The 24,613-nt window shown below is 28.6% G+C and overlaps 2 protein-coding genes across 2 annotated transcripts; one reads left to right on the forward strand and one right to left on the reverse strand.

The window, feature by feature from the left end:
* Window positions 1-15: 15 nt before the first annotated feature.
* On the reverse strand, window positions 16-24,613 carry LOC113373151 (kinesin-like protein KIF14). Its single transcript, XM_026613465.1, is given in 8 exon segments — window positions 16-616; window positions 695-1,241; window positions 1,350-1,588; window positions 1,656-1,874; window positions 2,895-3,071; window positions 23,059-23,780; window positions 23,783-24,246; window positions 24,312-24,613. Coding segments are annotated over 8 exon segments (3,114 nt in total). The 5' UTR covers window positions 24,512-24,613; the 3' UTR covers window positions 16-70.
* Window positions 3,388-16,804, forward strand: LOC113373157. Its single transcript, XM_026613472.1, has 2 exons — window positions 3,388-3,766; window positions 16,348-16,804. Exons 1-2 carry the CDS (start codon window positions 3,643-3,645, stop codon window positions 16,584-16,586), a joined length of 363 nt encoding a protein of 120 aa, XP_026469257.1. The 5' UTR covers window positions 3,388-3,642; the 3' UTR covers window positions 16,587-16,804.

Consider the following 24,613-nt stretch of genomic DNA (forward strand, 5'->3'; position numbering starts at 1 on the left):
TTTTATAGTTCTTGATTTTTACATTGTCTTCATGATTCACTATATCATTATTTACACTACACTACTTCATTCAATCTAACAAAAAACGAACTGTTTTGGCAGTCCTATTGGTCGGTTTTGGGCATATTTCAGCCTTCAAATTTTCTATAAGCATTATTATTTGTTCAACACTTTGTGTTACAGTTCCACTAACTCTTCGACTGGCCTGCTCATGTGCTAATGACTGCAATAAATTTGCATTTGTCTCAATAATATTTAAATATTCAGAAGCACTTTTCTCAAATTTGAGTTTATCTGGTGTGCTCGAAATAAAATTATTCTTTAATAAACTAATATTTAATGATATACGACTAGAATTTAATGCATCTGTGCTTATGTCATTGTCATTTTCTCTCCAGGATATATCCGAATCTAAAAGTTCATGAGGATCAGTTTCATGATCTCTTAGTCTTTGCAACCAACATTTTAATCTAGCAGGTGCCCAATCCATGATTAAATGGCGATCTTTATCTTGAAGAGTTACCATTGGCAATGATCCATTTGGACCTATTACTTGGGTTTGTTTAAATTCAATATTAAGGCCGCTATCGCGACATCTTTGCGTGGCTTCTCGCGTCTAAAAATGAAAAAGTACAATAATAAAAAAAAATAATCTGAAAACAAACTTTATATATAAATATATATTTATACTTACAAGTAAATGCATTTCATGTAAACTATGCTTTGTGGGCGTTTCTTCTCCTAAAATTTTTGCTAAATCATCCAAAAATGTTGATTTGTAAGGTAAAATTTTTCCAAAACTATCATCAACAGCTTTATTCGATTGTGTTTGCGTTTGTGACTCCAATTCATCACGTCTCTGTTCTGCTAATTTTAAACAACTTCCTAATTGCTGTAGTTCTACTTGATGACGACGTTCAGCTAATAAATTCTGAGCTTCTAGCTCAGCGATTGCTTTTTCTTTTTCTTTTTGCAATTCGTTTCTAAGACACATTTCTTGTGCCTTCATAACTTCTTGATGTGCTTCCTCAAAACCTATCACTTCATTTGGTTTAGGTTTGATGTCAATGAATGTGGGATCATATGGGTTGCTGATTCTAAAATATTGGCTGCCGCCAATAACGAGTCGATCACAATGTTTCAAAGGAATACTTCCAAAGACAACTTGGCCGTTGACAAACGTTTCTGCATTTGGATCAGTTACGTGCAAAGTTAACTGGTTACCGACATTCTCTATTAAACTGCAATGAACATAATCAATTATTAAACTTAATCCTCCTTAATCATACATCCCAAATTATTTGTAACTTGAATATTATATTAATTATATTCCTAAATATTTTGCTTACCAATGTTCATATGCTACTAAAGGGCTATCTAGTGCAATATCAGGCGGTTTTCGAAACGCTCCTAATTCATCTGTAATATTCAGAGCCCTTCCTATACGTAGAGTTCCTGGTGGCAAAAGATACAATAAGGTTCCTGATAACATAGGGTCTGCCGATAAATTGACTAAACAAGGCTGTTGCTGATCTTCCGATAACACCAACGCCAATCCATGTCGGCGCAACAGGCGCATTTCACTCTCCTGGGTAAAAAAGATTATAAATTTTTTGAAGGCAAGTATCTTCATTCAAAAATTTCAATGGTTTTACCTGGCATGCCGCTGCCTCCTGGAGTCTTTCATTCCACGTTTTTTGGGCATCTCTAAGCTGCTGTTCGGATAAAGCCAATTTTCGCCTTAAGGACTGCACTTCCGACGGAGAAACGCCGCTACCGGTCTCTATCACAATTTTTGTAGGAGCTGATGCTATAGCATCAGATCGGCGCTCCCGTCGCTCGTAGTCCTGGCGAAGAGCGCGCAATCTTTCCACCTTTTGAATAAAAAATAAGTTGTAAGTAACTGTATAATAAATGAAATTGACTACAATCTGCAGCTTTACCCATTAGATCTATCTCTATAATTATATAAAATTATTTTATTAACTTCCCGAAGGACAAGTTTATGTTTTCATCAAAAAATCCGATTCGCTAATTTTATGTTTTCTCGACGTTTCAAGCCATTCTGAATCGATTGAGACCAAATTTGGAAAAAGTATGTGTGTGTGTGTGTGTAAACAGATTTTTTGCCGTAAATCGACGTTTGATCAAAAACGCCTGAACCGATTTCAGAAATTTAAAAGCCATTTGATGTATCTCAATGAGGACTATCGTTTGTCAGTTATGTGAGACGATTTGCCAAACTGTTTCTTTGTAATTTGAAAAAAAAGTGTTAAACTTTTCATCCACATTTAAGCTCATTCTACCGAAACGATTTTAAATAATCAAAAACTGTTCGAAAGATATTAGTTGGGAATAATACTGATTAGTTTTAGGTGAAAATCTACCGAGCTGTTTTCTTGTAATTAACTGTTGAAAAAAAAAATTAAGCTGATTTTCATGGAACTTTTTTTGGCGATATATATCAAGGTCTTATAGATCTTACTGAAATATTACGGCCTTACGACAAGTAGTTTAATTTTAAAAATTCATCAAAGTTGAGTAGTTTTTTTTGACGTTTTGTTAAAATTAAAATTAGATGATTTACGTGGTACAACGATAGAGTACTTGGTTTTAATGAAAATACTAAACCATTAACGTCCTACAAAAACTGGTTCAATTATAAAAATTATTGATTTGTGAAAATTTGCTTTTAGAAAATACTCCGAAGTTAACGTGTTCGTTTGTTTTCAATTATGTGTAATAAATCCTCTCGGAATACTTCAAATCACTCATAAATTAATTTGTTTATTGTTTATTAAGTCGATTATTTACACATATCGGGTAGTTCATGTAACTTGCCTCAAGGCTAAATACCAATACCAACTAGTTTAGCTTATAAATATTTTTATTACCTCGCATCTCAATTCTCGTATAAGCCTATCATGTGGGTCTTCATTGACCCTCACCCTATTGACAATGGTTCGGGCCTGGCACGCGTATCTCAGGGTGGATAGAGTTTCGTCCAGATGCCGGCTGGCTGGTGAGATAGTAGCCAGCATGCAAGTTCGAGAATTTCCACCGAGATTTTCCTGCAAATAATAAATATTTCATGAGATCCATATTAATAAAATATTATATTAAAATATAGTAAACTTTATAAGTAAAAAAAATGAATGCAGAGCATGCAGGAGCAGCAAATTTGTATATAAATATGATTGCAATCAGCATTTTCCGACTATGTACGACAAGCTACGAAATCGTCCGAGAAAGAGAGAATGAAATACTCCCGACAAGAAGCACTACGTTCCATTTAAACGATTTCGCTTCCCAAGAGCGAGTATAGAAAACGTGGGCGTGCGCATTTGTATACATAGTAAACACAACAAACTCCAAAAACTCGAAAAAATCAAAGTTGTTTAATAAACAAAACAAAAACTGCAACATTAAGTGTGTTATAACCATGTGCTAAACTTGTTTTTAGTGCCATCTTATCACATTAAAAGATATATCATGTTAACGACGCATTTGTAGGTTATGTTTAGATCCTTAAAGTTACGTGCGATTGTCCTTTTTGCGAATGGCGACGAAAGCTCTAGCTAAAGCTTTCACTTCGAATAATGTTTATTGAATAATCATAAAGTGTTATTAAATTATATCACAATGGATTTATACAGCATGTATCTACCTGATGCACTTTCATACACCTCGTTTAGGAGTCCTGCTTACTACAGGGACTACGAGACCCAACCTTTTGACGACAAGAAAAGAAATTGTCATTACAAAGGTAAATAATTTGATAAAGGTGAATAATTTGGTGAAGTGTGTAATATTTTATGCGTTAACAAAAGCGAAAGTAGCATCGCAAGGTGCGTCAGTAACTTATTATTGCATGCATTGACTTTGTTGAAAATTAAAATATATCCATATGTTTGTAGTTATATAAGGTTTTATTAAAAATATAACATAAATAATATAATATTGAAGTAATAAAATCCAAGAGCCCTAAAGATGCATTTCAATTTCTTTTCTCTTATGAGAATCTTATAAGAAATTATTGCTTTATTTTTTTTCGGTGCACATATATATGGGTAGTCAATCAGAATAATATAAATATATGCAGTAATTTAATAAAAATATAGGGATCTATCGATAGATCTCTATAAATTGATAAAAAAAATAAAATTTTTGATTTGTATATACAAATTTTGAAAGAACCTATACTTCATGAATAAATCTTTATTATTATTATTATTATTATTATTATTATTAACATTATTATTATTATAAGATTTTTCCAAATTTTTATATACAAATCAAAAATTTCATTTCTCTACTTTCCACATACATATGCGCTCTTAATAATTTTCTCTATTTTTTATTCTTTTATTTTCTTTAATCTATTTTTTATTAATTATCATAAATTACTTCAATATAACTGAAATAATTTTGTTTATAGAAATGATACAACTCCATGTGCAATTATTGATAATTCTATTTTTGATATGAGATACATCGTTTATTGCACATTAATTATATTTCTTATATAATTAAATATTTAATACAGCTGTTTTCACTTTATATATGTATATATAAATATATATATATATATATATATATATATATATAATTTATAGAGAGAGTCTTGTCTTCAGTATTATATTATCTTCAGTAAGTTCATATCAAATTATTCATTATAAATCTTGAATGTTTCATTGAACCTTCATGACACACACAAATATATGATGTATAGGAATTATTATGAATTGTCGCTGATGATGAACAAAATTGTTAAATGAAAAGTTAAGTTTCATTATAAATCTTTTATTAAAAAAATATGAATATTACCATAAGAAATTATTTTGGGAAATAATTAGATTTAAAACGAATTTTACTTCTGGAAAATTTACTATATTAACAGCATATACAAAGCAGAAAATTATATTTGTTTCTTGTGAAAATACGCTATAATTGATAATAGCTAAAATAAATATTACATTATCAATTTTTCTGGGAGGAGTTCAGAATGTAAACATTCGCGTTTCGTAATATATCTAAAATAAATTCAACAAATAAAGAGAATAATTTCACAACCATTAAAATTAGTATAAGAAAGGCATATAAAAATTATCGCTTTGAAAATATTTTTGAAATTGTTATTAGCTCAAATTAAACAAAACGTTTGAGAAATTAATATTGATGAACATTGCTCACATGTTTTATGTACAAATCAATTTATGGCAGTTATTAGTATCAATTATAATTATGGATTTCAACTCTATATAATAGTCTTTTCCGCAATTTTTGCCAAAGCATGTAATTCAAACATAAAGTAACATATGTAAATTTCACCGCTAAGTATCAAATTCCAAATTATTTAGGAAAACATTACATCAATCATGTTAAAACTGCCTACGCCGGTTCTATTTTTGCACAAAACTTGTATTGAAAAGTGGAACGTCTATAGTTACTAAAACAATCAATGAAACTGATAATGTATGTAAACATAAAAAATTATATAAGAAAACACAAACTGGTAAGATCGAGTCATTCTAATAGACATAAGATTTTGTGCAAATCCAGCCACATTGGAAAAAATAGACATGCATTACCATATTGCATAGAGTGAACAAATTCACTTTATGCAAAAAGAATTAGCTGATTTTTAATTATTTAACCAATTGGTAAATCAATTAACATGCATAATTTGATTCCGATTGAGGAATAATTATTTACATTAAATAATATACATTTGTATTAATTACATCCAATATTTTTTGGGTGTACTATCTGGAAAATAACCGCGGTCATAAAAAATACAATAGAGTGAAAACATAATAAAGTATCAAACGTTTAATGCATCAAAATGTTCAACATAAATCATATATATGAAATAATAATAAAAATTTACATTTAAAAATAAAAAGGTGTAATAAATTAATCCAATTATCAATCATGAGGGCGGTAATGATAATGACAATAAATAAAAGCATATTACTGTCTCATTATAATATGAGAATATTTTTAATCAATTTCATTATGAAAGGTTTCAGAAATTTTAAATATGTTCAAAACCCATTCACTTTCAAATGCTGTATTATTATAAATACAATGTACATATAGAAAATAATAAAAATTTACATATTTATATTCATATGTTGCTATAAAATAACTGGCATACACTGGTATGTTAATTTTTGCAAATGCACGCGAAATGCGATACATTGGCACACCCAAAGTACAAATTATACTTTCCACAACGTAGCTAGCGGAAATATTAATCCAATAAATATTAATGTCAATAATTTGCAATCTTAATCGTAAATTGAATTAAATTAATCGTAGAAAGGTACTGATAAATAAGAGTAGGAATTTTAACTATCAGACTATCAAACTATTCGTCTTCGTATAATTGTTTATAGAGTTGATATTGATGAAGATATGAAAAAAATTGTTACCAAAATGTGTTGATTTCTCAGATTAGCTTGTAAATAATAAGTATTAATAAATATATCATATTTCAATCAAAAACTTGAATTCAGTAAGATTATTATGACGTTGCAATTGATCAAAGGTTGCTCTATAAACGGTTGCATGTGACTCGATCCTCCTCCGAATTCACCAAATATTTCTCTCACATTCTATTCGAGACACAAGACATTTTATAGTGCATATTTTGGAACATAGTTCTAAAGTTTCGTTTTTTTTGCCCACGAGAATCGCATTGAATCCGAAACGAGTTCGAGTATTTTTAGAACAGACAACGTGGCCACTGAGAAATATATTGCGTGCGATACGCACGTTCGAATTTCGATCACAATGTCATATCAAGTGTTTTCATATCTCTATAGAAATAATAATTTTTAAAAATAGCTCATGCTTTATACAAAAATATAAAATGTACGTAATAAGTCAAGGAAGCGTCCTTTAATCACATGAAGCTTAAGAGTTTGACAAAAAACACAAAATATTAAGTCTGGGAGGGTGATCTAGTAAGATATTACGTGTATTTATTTTTACCTCAATTTAAAAAAAATCCAAAATTAAAAAAAAAATCCAAAATTTTACGATTTTTGAGGTAGTAAAATACACGTGATTTTTGGTGGCAGCGGAGTTAATTTAATTTTTTTTTTGAGAACACAGAAACAACTGCAAACAAATGCTATTAGTGCAGTAAACGGAGAGGAAAAAATGGTATAACCTGTATAAAAACTTTTTTTCCAATTTTTTAAAAAATCGAAATTATTTTCATTATCTCAAAAAGAATAAAAGTTACGTATAAAAGCATATAGATAAAAATCAAAGGGTACTTTCTGATTTATTATTGTTTTTTATTATTTTTCTTTCACACAAAAATTGACAGAGTTATGAACGTTTAAAGACTGCGCGGCTGTGCAAATTGGAATTGGAAAAAAAATTTATAAAACCGTGAGTTTTCTGAAAATAGTTTGTACTAAAGTAGGAAATCTGCTAGAATCCTTCAACATGTCTATAATGAAGTGAATTCTAGATGGAATGTGAATTACTTTAATTCTGGTGGAAATGGCGCTCATTAAACCATATGATTTAAAAGAAAAAACTTTGTATATGCTTCTTTTTTGCATGATAGCTCACTCATTTTACACGCAAAAAACTTGTAACAGCACTCATTTTAAAGCTTATGTTGAGCGCTATAAAACCCAATTTCACCGAAATGCATAAAATGTAAAACCTCTACACTAGATGGCTTTAAATACAACAATTAAATCAAATTTTGCTTAATATTTTTCCTAGAACACTTTATGTAATACTGATTTATTAAGATTTTTATTGACATTATTTTGTTCATTACATGATTTTCGTTAAAATGTATATTTTAGGAGATATTTGCAAAAAACGAAGAAAAACGCCAAAAATATATGCATCTTTAGTGGTCAGTAACTGGAAAAGTATTAGTTTTTTTTGAAAAACTATAGAAGACATTTTGTTCTTATGATTAGTTCTTCTATCTATTTCCGACGTTAATTTGAAAAAATGTAATTACACAATTGAGAAGGGGTTTCATCCCCCCGGAAGATGATGGCGCAACCCGAATTGTTTTCACTTTTGAACTTGAGGGTAAGATGTACCTAATTGTGTTTGATATAATTATCAAATGACTAATTGTCAATAACTAAATAATTGATGTCACCTTTAAATTACGACAAAAAAATATAAACAATATTAATCCAACTAGCTACTACTGACACGCACGAAGGCAATCATTCCACACCAATTATTACACCTCTAGATCCCCAATTATTCGTGTGGTCGAATTCTACAAACCTTGGCCTGATTATCGGGTGCTTTTTTGTCAACATGTATTTGTATCAATTGAGGCTTATTTGTTTGTATTGTTCCCTGACCTTTGTGATCCTGATCGCGTGTAATATATTTTGATGTTATTTTCCCATTTTCTGACGTGTTTGGAAAAATATACTACAGTCGAGGACGAGAAGGTGTAATAAAGAATTTCTTAATAAATTATGAGACACGTGTTGGAATAACAGGATATACGCCCCTATAGGGTGTGTGAAAGATTTTGAGGCATTACAATGATGAATGGAAAGTAATTGGAACAAAATACACTTTTATTATTGATAAATATTAATTAGCATAAGAGACAGTAAAAACTGAAGATAAAATTAAGAATAATTAAGATTTTCATATGTTAGAATTGCTGTATTATAGTACAAATATATAGATATATCAATGCATTATAATTAAACCAAATTCTAAATTCAAACATATGTTGAAAAAAGCCTGTTTTTCATATTTTTCCTATCTTCGAACACCACATATATCAGACCTCAGACAATTTTGCTGTTTCTGATAGAATATTAATAGATTCATTAACAATCGAATGTAAATAACGAATAATAGTTCCGAATGTGCATAATTCTCATTGATATGTCAACACTTGACAAGATACATACTACAATCGTATGAGAATAGTTTGCATACCAATGGTTATCTCATTACCATTTTTTTATTTTTCATTGTCAAAACATATTTGTAATAATTGCCTATTTATCGTAGTTTAATGGTCCATTATCATCAAATTCAATGTCAATTGAGTCTTAATAATGAGAATTATTATTTAAAAATTGTTTAAACAAATTATATGTAATGTAGAGTCATCGATCGATATTGTTGTAGAACATAAAAATTGCCTATTTATCGTAGTTTAGTAGTCCATTATTATTAAATTCAATAGCAATTGAGTCATAAAATTTAATAATGAGAATTATTATTTGCAAATTGTTTAAAAAAATTGGGCGTAATGTAGAGTCATCAATCGATATTGTTATAGAATATAAAAATTGCCTATTTATCGTAGTTTAGTGGTCCATTATTATTAAATTCAATGTCAATTGAGTAATATACATTTAATTATGATTTACAAATTGTTTCAACAAATTGGGCTAAATGTAGAGTCATCGATCGATAATTATATAGAACATAAAAATTGCCTACTTATCGTAGTTTAATGGTCCATTATTATTAAATTCAAAGTCAATTGAGTCATATACATTTAATATTGAGAATTATTATTTGCAAATTGTTTAAACAAATTAGAGGTAATGTAGAGTCATCGATCGATATTATTGTAGAACATAAAAAATGCATATTTATCGTAGATTAGTAATTCATTATTATTAAATTCAATGTCAATTGAGTCATATAAATTTAATAATAAGAATTATTATTTACAAATTGTTTGAACAAATTGGTCGAAATGTAGAGTCACCAATCGATATTGTTAGAGAATATAAAAATTGCCTATTTATCGTAGTTTAATGGTCCATTAATATTAAATTCAATGACAATTGAGTCATACACATTTAATAATGAGAATTATGATTTACAAATTGTTCTAATAAATTATAGAAAATGTAGAGCCACCGATCCATATTGTAATAGAATATAAAAATTGTTGGAGTCATTTAGAAAAGTGTTGGTTTAAAAGTGGGAATAGCAATTGCTTTACTATATTCGCCTTCTATCTTCTGATCTTTTGTGAAATTTTATTATAACAATAAATATCTCAATGTTTATTAAAATTACTGCGGTTTTCTCATTGCCATTTCGTAGAATCAAGTATTTTTAAAAACAGTGTTTAAAATATATTTAATTATAAAAATAATTACAAACTGCGAAGGACTTAATACGTATATAATTATTTATGAAAAGCAGTATGTTCAATGACAAAGACTTGACTCTGACTTATAATCATAACCCTGCAGTATGCGTATATTAAATGCTCAGCATTATCAATATATATGTGATATAATTAAATTTAAGTCGCATTATTATATATGTACTCGTGATCATATTTATAACCATAATCTAATGTTACACATAGAAAAGTCCATTAGCACATAAAATTTAATCTGGTACAATTTTGTTATCTCTACAAATGCTGATGGAAAATATGGGAACGAATCGAGAGGGAGAGAAATGTACAGTTGTTATATATAAAGAGAATTAAAATATTATGTGTAATAATAACAATCTACGCAATAATTCTATGTTTGTTAAATATTTTGATTTTAAAATAAATATCAGCGATTTTATTATTCCATACGCAGTGTCAACACGCATTTATTTACAGGATATGCGGCCACAATAACGCGCGAAGGTCAAAAATCTAATTTTAATTTGTTTACATTTTGAAGTTAAATTATCATATTACTTAAATCGATTTGAATTTATACCTAATTCTCAGTATTGCTGAGACTCACTAAGACCTCAGTGAGTTTTATCATATTTGGTAACCGAGTAAAATGGAAAATTTTTAAGTACGATTGTAATAAGTTTTTTTAAAAAACGCACAAGTCTTATCACAAAGTACTTAATTTAAATAATTACTATCAACATTTCTATTTATAATATGTAACAAAAAAATATTTTAAAAATACTAGAGCCAAGTACGCAGAGCTGGAACGCATTAATTCGCATTGCGCAGTATTTGCATCCGGCTAATAAACAATTAGTCAATCAAGGACAAATAAGATTTGAAAGTTGAAAGATATCTTTGTAGAGTAAATATTTTTTATTGCAAATTTGATATTATCTTATTTGATATTGCAAGGGCAATTAAAATGGAAATGAATTGATAAAAATTGAACGTAAAAAAGATACTTTTTCGCTGTTGCCATAACAACGGTATGTTATCGTCTATTTTACCGAAAAATTGACCCCAACATCTTAAAACAAAATAATGATTTTTTTGCTCTATTAAAACATTTTCTACTTAGCTCAAACTCAAATCAAGTAATAGAGACGTAGTAGACTCTCATGAATCAAGAAAAAATACTGTCCACGTGTTTACTCTAGTATTTTGATATAGAAAACGAACAACTTTCTCATAGGTATTTCATAATATCGAATTGGGACAAAAAATACGTGATGATCGTTAGGTGTACACATAATACCAAATGTGTATAAAAATAATACACGAAGTCATTTCATTGTACAATAATATTTATTTATTTATATTTTGTCTCTATATTTAGTTTGTACTATTCCATACCTTTGTTGAAACGTATACAAAAATAAATATTCCCTGTAATCTTTTCCTTTGAAAAGAAATTCATAATAATTATTATCAATTAATTAGTCATTATTGCTTCATATATGCAAATGAATCACTGAAGAATGTTATTTTTCTCAGTAATCCAGTTGCAGGTCTTACAAGGCACGCAATAACCATATGCATGTGCTGAATAATATACAATACACGTCATATAAATTATACAGAAATCAAAATTTGTTATCAAATTACTTTCAGAATAATCATATTGTAATAATAATTCGACTATATAAAATAAATTATAAAGTCCTGTATATCTGACGTTACATAAAATTTTACTAATATATTTTGATGACGTTGGGTAACAAATTAAAATTATCGATATTCTGAGTACTTACATTTAAATAAATGCTGTTTTTTATTATAAAATAAATTATAACGTCCTGTATATCTGACATTACAGAAAATTTTACTAATATATTTTGATGACGTTGGGTAACAAATTAAAATTATCGATATTCTGAGTACTTACATTTAAATAAATGCTGTTTCTTATTAAGTTATTACGTAAATACTTATTATGCACAACAAAAATGATAAATAAAATTAGATTAAATAGAGAAATATTATGCCTTCAAAAATATGCTACTTTTTGGTGCATATGTACGGATTTTATCTTGGATGCATCAAGAGATAAATGATAAATATAAAGATATTAAGCTTTTGGGACTTTCCGAGTCACTTTTTAATTTCCTGGCCAGAAAACAACTTCGAAGTTACGAAAAAAAACAGTCAGTCAAAACAAAAGTTTTTAACTAGAATGAAAGAGAAAATTCCATTGCAATTTTACCCAAAAAAAATACTGCCATGGTATTTTCCGTCCATAAGTTAGGAGCTAAAAATTTCGTATTTTAAAATATTTGTTCAAATATTTGTCTCGAGTCTGAATTAGTATCTGCCATTAATTTTAAATTCAACTATGTCAACAGTTGAATCAATATGGATTTTTTGATTATTTAAAAAATTATATCTATCCAACCCAATACGACAACTAAAGTCATTTTTTATAAATAAATCCATTTGCATAATGTTATTCCAAGTTAACTATCTGTCGAATTACTAACAAATTGATGATAATTTAATGTGATAAACAACATATTACGTCTACCTCATAAAATTTAGTGCTGATGTTTGCAAGTTTGGTGTATTTTTATTTCATTAAAGCTTTAATAATTAATAATAAAACAATTAAATAGAGTCTTCAAAACACTTAAAATTTTATCAATTGTTTAAATATTAGATCAACATTTAGCGTAAAAAGATAATAATTAAATAACAATTTCAAGCTGATCAATTAATTATTTATCAGTTCGGTGATTAATTTATGAATTATATTTAATCAAGTGCAAAGTGGTATGGCATGTAATTTAATATGTTTTCGATAAGAATAAATTTGTTTTGCTTAAGAAAATACTTAAACACATTTTATAATGCTGATGGTACATATTAACAAATACCGATATCATAAAGATAGCAGACAAATATATTTGTTGACATTGATATACATTGTAGAGTACAGTGTAATTTATGTAATAACTAAATACTGAATGGAATATTTACGATGGATAAATGTTTAAAAATATCATAATTTTGTTCATAAAATACTGGAAACTTTTCTATCGCAAATACATGTGAAAGTTTCATTCAAGTATTCATCGCTATATAATTAACTTTATTTAATCAAGACGACCAAAATATCTTAATAAAGCTATTATTTCAAGATAACTTTGGTGTGACATTGTGTGTTGATACAGTTTCAATCCCAAAAGTTAGATATGAGAAATATTCCAGAACACTTTGGATAATTTGCATATGCAAAATTCGAGAATAAAGTATGTTTATTTTCTCTCTGAATTAACACATCGTAAGATAAAATATATAGTTGTATGTAAATATATATATATATATATATATATATATGATATTCAGTTTTCAGGGCAATACATCTATATATATATATATATATATATATATATATATATATATATAGTTGTTAAATCAACTACAACCTATTTCTGACCTCCTTTGTCTCAAGGGTATTTGATCATTTCTTTAAAAATAAAGAACCTTCAAATAATACTAATGAACGATATATGCATAAAGCGATAATGGTATCTTAGATCACAATAACACAATAATTACAAAGAAAATTACCACGAAAAACTTTTTTTTGATAAGAGCAGGTTCCCATTATCGTGGACGTTCATATTAAAATTACCTGTATATAGTTCGTACTAAATATTTTTACGGTTTCAGGCAATGACGCAAAACTTGTTGGTGCAAATGATTTGAAATTAGCATTTTTATTATTTTGCGTCAAAAATATTGAATAATTTACCTACTGACTACAACTCAATGTAGCTGAAAGCGTTATTTCAGATACTATGCAGTTTTTACTTTTCTACATGATATAAATTAATTCTTAAGATTATTTGAAATATTAATATTGCATGTCATACAAGCATTGCATGCAGTTTTTTAATACACGATGCAAATTACCATTTAATTATTATAATTAGTATTAAAATATTTGTATTACATAATGTACATGTATGCTTAAATGTGACTAACATTGTTATGTTGACAAAAATGATTAATTCTTATCACTTACAAAATTTTCTAATCTGTTGACAGTCTATTTGATATTTATATGAAATTTTCGATAGTATCTATTATTTATAATATCAAAGTTCAATGCAACGAAAGTATATATGTAGTAATCGACAGAAATCATTGATCTAAAAAAAAAATGTTCTGCAGACTAAAGATCCATGGTCGAACGGCTGACTTGGCGGAAAGTAATATAAATTCCCACTCTTCAGAATGTGTTCGCGCATTTTATTATTATGCTCTGTGAACCTTTTCGACGGCAGTTCATTCACCTGCCCGATGTACAGGTTACCGTATATGAAAAGAGCGTAAACTATATGCATATGCCCATGCCCTTATCAGAACAATTGGAAGAAAAAATATATAACACCTTGTTTGCAGTTTAAATAACTATGTAAAACTATCCTAAAGGTATCGCAATTTTGTAGACAATAATAAGTGTATACCTAAAGCAGACGCAAATATCCAATATTGCAAACTTCTTATAGAAAACCATTTACATTTATGGTAAATACAGACATCATCACATGTATAGACAAATTGATACAGATGTTTTATTTGACGAATAGAGAAGATAAAATGGACAGACAGCGTAATAAATGAAAAAGTCCTGAGAAGAGTGGTCAAAGAAAGTACTCTACTGAGCACGATCCTGAACAGGAAAGGACACTGGATCGGTCCAGTCTGCAAAAAAAGTGCCTTCTACAAGACGTCGTCGAAGGTAAAATAGAAAGTCTGAAAGAATTAGAAAGAAAAAGAATGCAGATGGTTGATGGCTTACTCAAGAAGAGAAAATACAGGGAACTGAAGCCGGAGCACAAGACCAGGAAGCATGGAAGCAGAAGTTTAGAAAGGAAAATGTATAAGAATGAAAATTAATATACTGAGTAGGCGTCCAATGATCACGTGAGGCTTTTCTTGGGAGGGGGGTCTGAAAAAAAATCACGAAAAATCACGTAGACGAGGGAGTGGTCTAGTAAGATATCACGTGTATTTATTTTTTACCAAAGATTTCAAAAAAAAAATCGTTTTTAAAAATTCGTTCGGAAAATTTTATGTAACTAAAAATACACGTGATGTTTGGTGGGGGAGGGGGGTAATTCTAAATATCACGACGTATCACCAAGTTGGGTTCAAAAATCCCTAAAAAATCGATCACGTGGTTAATGGACCCCTTATACAAATTATATAGTAGGTGCTATTTCTATTCAAGATTACTGGCTAAAACCTTAACAATTGTTCTAAACACTTTAAAATAATTATTAAAAATATTGTAATTTTTTCTTTGTTACAAAATCTAATACAACATAAGTGTTAGGGCGACGACTTTTATCTATGTTTATCTGCAAGAACGAACACATAGTCATTTCTCAGCTGCTGTTCTTTGGGGCCGTCCATTAATTTTTGTTTAATTGCTATATTTATTACAACTGCTGCATAATATAACATTTAGTAACATTAATGAACAATAATATAAATATAAACAAAAAGAGCACAAAATAAAGGTACAATTTCCATTAAAATGATATCCGTAGTATGCTGATTTAATATAAAATAAAAGCAAATAATAATAATAAAATTAATAAATAAAATGAATAAAATTTCTGAATAATAAAAATAATACTAGAAAAACAATAAAGTAGAATAGAAGCAATAAGTGACAGATAATAATAAATATAACAAAATAACAATATTAGAGAAATAATAACATGCCGTGCATAACGTGAGATTTTTAGGGGAAAGAGGGGTTTGACAAAAAAATCACAAAATATCACGTGGATGAGGAAGGGGTATAGTAAGATATCACGTGTATTTATTTTTTACTTGAATTGTTTTAAATTAATCCAAACAGATTCAAAAAAAATTGTAAAATACATTTTTTTCTTGTCACTAAAAATACACGTTAAATTTGGTGAAGAGTGGGGTAATTTTGAATATCATCACGTATCACCAAGGGGGAGGGGGGTCCAAAAATCCTTAAAAAATCGATCACGTGATCAATAGACGCCTCCTTTGCACTTTTTGCCCCGAATCTCTAACAAACAAATATCATTAAAAAACAGCACCATATCATTTTGACCTTAACCTATAATTAATGAATATAACTACATCCAATTTCTAATTCCATCTTCCCTCTATTACAGAAAAACAACAACCCAATCAACAATCCTCTGCCCATGCCCAACACAACCACGGCAATCAGGGTACCAACAAGCAGCAACAAAGGCGCGAAAGCTGTCCCTTCTGCAAAGAAGACAAAAGGCGGCCCTTGGGTGCTTACTTGAGGTCAAAGGGTACTTCCGACCACAAAGACAGCATAACAGAAGAAGAGGAAGAACAAAAACATGGTGAAGAAACCCAACAAACAAAACGAGACGAATAATCGAGAGAAAAGCTTGACGTCGCGAAAGAAAAGAGGAATTTGATGGAGTTAATGGAAAGCGCCTGGTCGGAGACGATGTCAAGGCTATTATATAATACGACGATGCATCTTTGTACAGAGGCGTTGCGATCATTAAATTTATTTTGATAATTGACCTCTATTAATCTGATTATTCCTGCAACCCATTTCCTTGCGTATTTGAAACTTAAATTCAAACCTAGTTTAACCGCAATTTAATTTATACTATATTGAAGCTATCAATTTTTGTCCTATGTTCTCGAAATTCGTCAATGCAATTTGTAATATCAGAAAAGAATTCACTATATCTTTGCTTTTTCGTTCTTAAAAAAAATATGAGGAAATGGTCGCAACGCTACCATTAAGATTTAAACATAATTAACAAACCATACAATGTACTTATTAGAATAAGCAAATTTTAAAAAGATTCATAGAATTCTCGAATGCTACCCTGCATACTATATTAAGAACTGCAGACTTGCATAATGTGTATGCAATTCAGCTGCAATTTATTACTAATTTAGCTTTAAAGATAATTGTATCTAAAAATTTATATCAATTATCAAAATATTATTTGATTTGTATTAAAAATTTCAACTTTATCTTGAGATTTCTATCGGCAATGTAGTCTGGGTACGTATAGAAAAGATAAACCAGACTTCATGGTTTTTAATGAATGTAAACAGATAAACTGTCTTTATGGTTTTTAAACTATTATGGTTTACCAAATAAGTCAAGTTACTTTTAGTTTGTATATAAAAGTAGAATGTGTAACTATTTATAAATAAATCTAACTTATTTATAAAATATAATAATTCGACATGTAATCGCATTTTCAAATTTCATAGCGATAAAAATTAAGTGACATCACTTTTTTGTATTTTTTATAATTATTGATATATATATAATTCATTTTGTATATAATTAAATTAAAATTCATAAGTTTATAAAATTATTAATATTTATCTATTAGACTGTTCTAAATAATTTATAAATTAATGATTAATATAATTATATTGTTAAATTTCAATAAGATACTAATTAAAATTTTAAAGCAATTTTACGTATGTTAAGTAAAAATTACATATACTCTATTGCTTGTGTTGACTAAAAATGTAATATTAAATTGTTAAAAATACAATAAATTCATTTACCACTAAACATATTATTAATTTATAATTACAAGAAAAAACTAAGCCAAATTACTTATTGAAACAAATATCCATCATAAATGGCCTGATGCCTCTGCAACTACAGTTGTGTCTATGTATCTAAATCTCTCAAGTTTAATAAATTTATATGTAAATAATTGTAAGAAACATTTTAAGATCTCACAGCATCCTAAATACACTTTATATGCATTTATTAAATATTAATTAATATTCAATATTAAAAAAAATCCAGGCTATCCTGTTGAGATTCTGTTATACTTTTTGTCTCATGTGACTAAGTTTCTATATTCATAAACAATTTATTTTAACAATGCACAATAGGTGTGAAACATTCTTTGCTCACAAAGTGGAAAATATAAAAGCATTGTTATTTCCAGTGTTGCAAAAATTGAATTTACTTGTGCAAATTGTATTATTTTCACATTTGTATAGAAAAATGCAAATATTATTTAGAAAAGTTCAATAATCTGCGGTACACTAACATCAATAAATAAGATAGAGCCTGACTAAGTCAAGAGTATAGTTGAATGATGTGACAATATTTACAAAAATGCATTAAGAAACTTGTTTTTTCAATTATTTGGATCAATATAATTATTTTGTTTACGTCGGCTTTTAAACGCACTGTAATGCAAATATGATCAGCCTGTAGCATATAGAAAACCTACAAAAGCAGTGCAATTTATTAAACGAGTTTCTGGCCTTCATGGTCGTAATGTAAAACGTAGTAATTTTTATAATATGCTGACAAAATAAAAAAAATCGACTATTAAGACATAATAATAAATGATTGTATTCCCGGAGACAGGTTCATTGTGTGAGAGCACCACAAATCAATGATTTTCCTTCCCTTCCTTCCTTAATTAAGACATTCTCAAAAAAAATTAATTATAAGTGTTTTTGGTTGAATAAATGTTATCAATATTACGGAAATTCAATAGATTTTTTTAAAAAATAACTACCCTTTTAACCTTAAATTTTGTGTCAATTATTGAAAAAAATATTCATAATATTTTGAGGCTACTGTGTAAAATAAGTAGTAAAAGTTACAGCTGTTTGACCATAATAATCCTCTTCTGTTTCCTTCATTTTGCAAAACTTAAAAAGCGATTTTCTCAAAACTGTCTGTTTCAATGCGATTTCCACCATTTCTTGAGCCGATTCACTTGAAATTTTCAGTGAATCTTATTTATAGACTTCTCTCTAGTATATACTAGCCTCATCCCCAAATTTCAATTCTTGCTATTTTTAAAGCTATTTTTAAATTGAGAAATAGTCCAGTTATTATAGTAAGTTCACCTCGGAATTCGAGATACCCAGCTGTAAGTCTGTATATACTTGTATTTTGCACCCTAAAAGTTGTCTCAAAACCTACAAATGTTACATACACACTACCATATATAGGTTTTAAAACAACTTTTAGGGTGCAAAATACAAGTATATACAGACTTACAGCTGGGTATCTCGAATTCCGAGATTCTTACCTAATTTAAGCTTAAATGACTGGACTAAAAATTAAAAAGGTGGTAAAAAATTATCTTTTTTGCAACAGTCGTCATTTGGTCGTATTATTTTATCGTAATTCTAGTATATGCCATTGGAACATAATTTTTCTTTCTTTTCGGTCTACTCTTTCTAGTCTAGTCTTTTTCATTTCGGACTACTAGAAGGGTTGCAATCGTGGCTACGGTCCCGTGCCAATTTTTTGAGACCCCACTTCAACAACTACTATTTTTTTATAATTTTGTTTTACTTTTTTTCAATACTCTTTGTTACGTTGATAAATGAATTATGAAAAAAATAATAGTGTTTAAAAAAATGTTTTTCCTTTTTTTAGGATGATTTAAAAATGACCTAAAATTGATGTCTCTACACTCCTGAATGCCTTCTTAATTGTTGTACCAATTAATACAATTAATAATTTTATGATTTATCTTTTCGTGCAAGTGTATCGTTGTACACTGCTTTTTTGAAAAAATAGACATTATATGAATTCATATAATTAAACAGAAAAATAACCATCTGTTTACATTTACATATAAAACATGTTATTTGTTATACAAATATCATACCATCATCAAAATAAAACTTATAAAAAAATCTGCGCATCAGCAAAGCTCGGGTAAATTTGCACCCGGCTCGGCGAATGTTCCGGAACAAATGGTGTCGTGCGCAAAACCAATCGGTGGCTAAACAAAACCAAAGCGCGCAGATCGTTTGCCACTGACTGGACGTAGAACGATTCAAACAGTTATATCAGTGATAAACAAGTTTTCGAAACAAATAGAATTAGTAAAAGTCGCATCCCTACCATCACTGCATCATACGACCGTGACGCAATAATACTACGACGCTTACATAGTCATTAAAATTAATATTCAAGAATCTTTCAAATTGCTGATTTCGGAGTCGGATTTGAAGAAGCTTGGAAATACACTTGGAATCAAGACTGAAGTTAAATTTTATTCACCTTTATAATTTATCCTTCGCCTCAGTCGTTTGCCCGCGATTGTAGCAAGAAAAGCGCTTGCGCGAGTTTTGTTATCGCCACTGCCGAGAAAACTGCGAACATCATGTGGAATAAATTGAAATTACCCGCCTGGCGCAAAAATGGACATAAAAATAGAGAAGGTATGTTCTAGAGTTAAATTACTACTATCATACAGTTATTTGAAAGTTGTGATAGAATTCAATCTTACTGCATTTCGTCGTGCTTTGGCGTTAATTATTATAGTTTATAAGTAATAGGTCACATATGCATGTGACCTGAAGATTCTGTACTGATGAGAAGGACGATCGATTTTAATTAAATAGTATTTTTTTGGTTTTTATTATATTTGAATGCTTTGTAGAATATACAAAATTAAACCATTTTTTGTTTATAAAGTTATTTTGCAATAGCATGCTCAGCAGGTTTACTGAATAAAAGTATAAAGTCGCTTAATGAATTCGGCGGTATGATAAAGACGATAGATTTCAATTAATTAGTTATTTTTTTGGTCTTACGATATTTTAATGGCCATATAGAATATACAAAATTTATGATTTTTGGTTTATAAAATATATATGCGATAAAATCATCAGAAATTCCATTCAATAACATTATAGAGTCACTTAATGAATTTGGCGGTATGACTAGGATTGATTTTAAATAAATGGTTATTTTTTGTCTGGCAGTATTTCAATGCCCTCATAAAATATACAAAATATATTCATGTTTGGTTGTTAAAATATAAATGCGATAAAATCATCAGAAGTACAGATAAAAATATAGAGTCGCTCAATGAATTTGGCGGTAAGACTAGGATTGATTTTAATTAAAAAGTTATTGTATTTGGTTTTATATTTGAATGACCATTATGATATACAAAATTTAACCATTTTTTGTTTGTAAAACTATTTTGCAATAGCATGGTCAGCAGTATCAGTGTATAAAAATATAGAGTCACGATTTCAATTAAATAGTTTTTTATTTCAGTCTTATAATATTTAAATGCCGTGTAAGACATACAAAATATATTTATTTTTGGTTTTTAAAAATGTTTTGCGATGAAATCCTCAGAAGTTCCAATAGATGTAATTATAAAGTTACTCAATGAATTTGGCGGTAATCTTATATTTTAATTCCATGTAGAATATACAAAGTTATTTTGCAATAGAATCCTCAGAAGTTCCAATAAATAAATAGAGTCGCTCAATATTCGGCAATATATCTTCATATTAAACAATGTAAGAGCAAAATTATGAAAATCTATTCTATCTCTAAACATTTATACAATTTTATCTTCTTATGCATTCTTTTGACTAGTGTGTATATTGATATTTTACGATATTTTATATATCATTTATTAGTTGCACAACAAACTAGTTCGTTTTATATGGTTAACATTAAATAATTTCCATTAGCAATAAGAAAATGAAATGTTGCCGCTATCTAGCGAAATATCGAACATCGGAATCTGGTTAATATTTACGCAATGAATTCTTGACACACTTTTTCCAAGAAGTTGCAGGAAATTGTGATAATAGTATATGGAAAAAATTTACAATAAGTGCATATGATAACAAATATATATATATATATATATATATATATATATATATATATATAAAACAAAATATTTATTTTCCTCAATGCATAAAAAGTTGTGAAAGTGGTCAATATTTTACCTACGCAGGTGTTTTTTCATTAAGTCGGTATTACGAAAAAGCTTAAACATTCTTGTAATCCGGATTAAAACGATTAGGCAAAATTCGCATGTTTATGTAATGTTTAATACGATCGTCCGCAATTTGTCAGACCCTTCTAAAATGATTTTCTAAAATCATAGAAAATAAAATTTATTTAGTACAACTTTTGCATACTGAATAAATTTGTAATTTGTAATAAATTTTATGTATTTCAAAGGCTAATTGTGAAATTATAAAATCTAAATTATGATTTAATTTATTTTTTTAATTTATAGAACCTAAATGCAAATGCACAAGGGGCACATGCAGAGGAGAAAATTGCAAATGTTCAACAGGAGGAACATGTTGCTGCAAACATCGTTATACTGTGACAAAAGTCCATGTGAAAATTGGATCTGATTTCCTGCTCTCATGAAAAATCAAGTTCAAAGAATAGACCATATTTTGGTATTATTGGGAACTCATTAAATCTCAAATATATATGATCTGAAAACTACGATAAGGTACTTTTGAAGTAAAAGTACAAAACTTATATATTAGTTACTTATAAATTATATTTATATTAGTAAATGTATAAGAAATTCGATAATATGTTTAGATTAATTAAAATGAACAAAAATACTTAAACACTTAGAAGGAATTGAATATCCAAAAATACTTAAATGTCTCAGACCGAAATATAATTTGAAAACTATATATGAAAATAATATATAGGGAGTATGAAAATCGAATATGATCATGACTTAACATATCTACAAATTTTATATCATAGTTTATACAAATTATAATTGCATAAAGAAATTAAAAAAATACATAAGAAGAATGAAAATGCATTTTATTTCATTCAGAAGGAACTGAAAGAAGACACTGTTCGTAAAATTATTTATAGTTTAAATTTTAAATAAAATGAGTAATGATGTATTTAAAATATTCCACAAAGATTTAAAAAAAATTGAACTAACAATCATATTCTGCAGTTAAATGTTGAATAAAATATAAAAATAAATATAATAATAAATATATATATATATATATATATATATACTATTTTATATATATTTATATATATAAGATATATATAAATCACTCACCCTTAACAGCCAAGTAAGAACAGATTCTCTATACGGCACAAATACTCCACTTTTGCGACAATCAGCTAGTGCCGCTATAACCTTCCCCAGTGTTAATAAAGACTTATTGATACTAACTCCTTCTTTGAGTCTTTCACCGCTTGCACATGTATGACTTAGTCTCTCACTTCCTGCTAAATCTACAAGACTGATTTTACTACGGATTCCTTGATTTTCTTCAGGCCCTGATATATTTAACACAACACTAAAAATACTGTGACTTCTTGAAGATTTATCATTCATTCCAGTGGCTGCAGTAGCTCTGCGACTGTTACCAACAGCTAACCACTTTCGAAGGTCAATATGACTATTCACAGCTTGCATACTTAGATCTACCACATATGGGCCGAGTTCTGGATGTTCTCTTACTTTAAGAGGTGCTCTATGACCATTGCTAGCCATATTCAGTGATAAAAGATCATGTATTTTTTCATTGTATATTTCAAAATAACTGACTTCTACAGTTGCATTAACATTTTTATCTAATCTTTCTATTCTAGAAAATAGCTCATGGCAAAAACGTGGTATGATGCCTGCTTCACTTGCACTACTATTTACATCATAATCTTCAGCGCCTGTATCAATACCCATCATGCTGTAAGTTTTACCTGATCCTGTCTGACCGTATGCAAAAAGACAAGCATTGTAACCTTCAAAGATTTTGTCAATCAAAGGCATAGCTAACCATTAAAAATAGTATGCTGATCTGCATAAAACGGGTGCTCTGGATCGCAAGACCAATACGCTTGATCATACTGAAAACTGTGACTAACTCCTCCTAAAGAATCAGCTGTGTTTCCGCCCAATACTGTTACTTCATCTTCATCTACCATTACTATATTAGTAATGGAAACAGTGTTTAATTCTTTTGTATTCATAGGGCGGACTCTTACTGCCACTGTAAGATTACTTATTTCATCTACGGTGTTGCTACTTTTTTGAGAACTTTTCATGCTATTTGGGGTTTCCATCACAACTTGATTAAAGCATTCTGGCGTTTGCATTAAAGAATTCACATTTTTGCAGCGCAATCTTGAGGGAGTACTTGAAGGTGTTGAATTACTTGAATAATGATTATTTAGTGGAGTAATGGCAGAAGGAATTGCACTCATTGATCTAGGTGTCTTTAAACGTTGCGGTGTACGATTACTAAAAAACAAATCAATTATATTATGTTTGGAAATGAGATTAATGTATTTAAAGTAAATAAGTACCTGTATTTGTAATTACTAACTGCAGAATCACTAATATTTTGTGTTTTCAGTGTCTTTGGTGTTTTTTGAGTTTCCAGTGATGTTCTAATAACTATATTATTTTGTTTATTGATACCATCAGCCCTATTTATAGAATCTTTGCAACTAATATCAAAGTTCTCCTTTGAACAAGGAGAATAGATTAATTTTCGGCTGGCCATTGCTACTATGTTTTTGATATGTCAATTCAAATTCAGTAAATTGTTGTCATTTTTAAACTTTTTTATAAAAATTAGAGCAGCACTAATTTAACTAGGAATAAA

Source organism: Ctenocephalides felis, unplaced genomic scaffold, assembly GCF_003426905.1.
Source record: "Ctenocephalides felis isolate EL2017-DRISC unplaced genomic scaffold, ASM342690v1 CF-g0.4_SCAFFOLD_01604, whole genome shotgun sequence".
Lineage (NCBI taxonomy): Eukaryota > Metazoa > Arthropoda > Insecta > Siphonaptera > Pulicidae > Ctenocephalides > Ctenocephalides felis.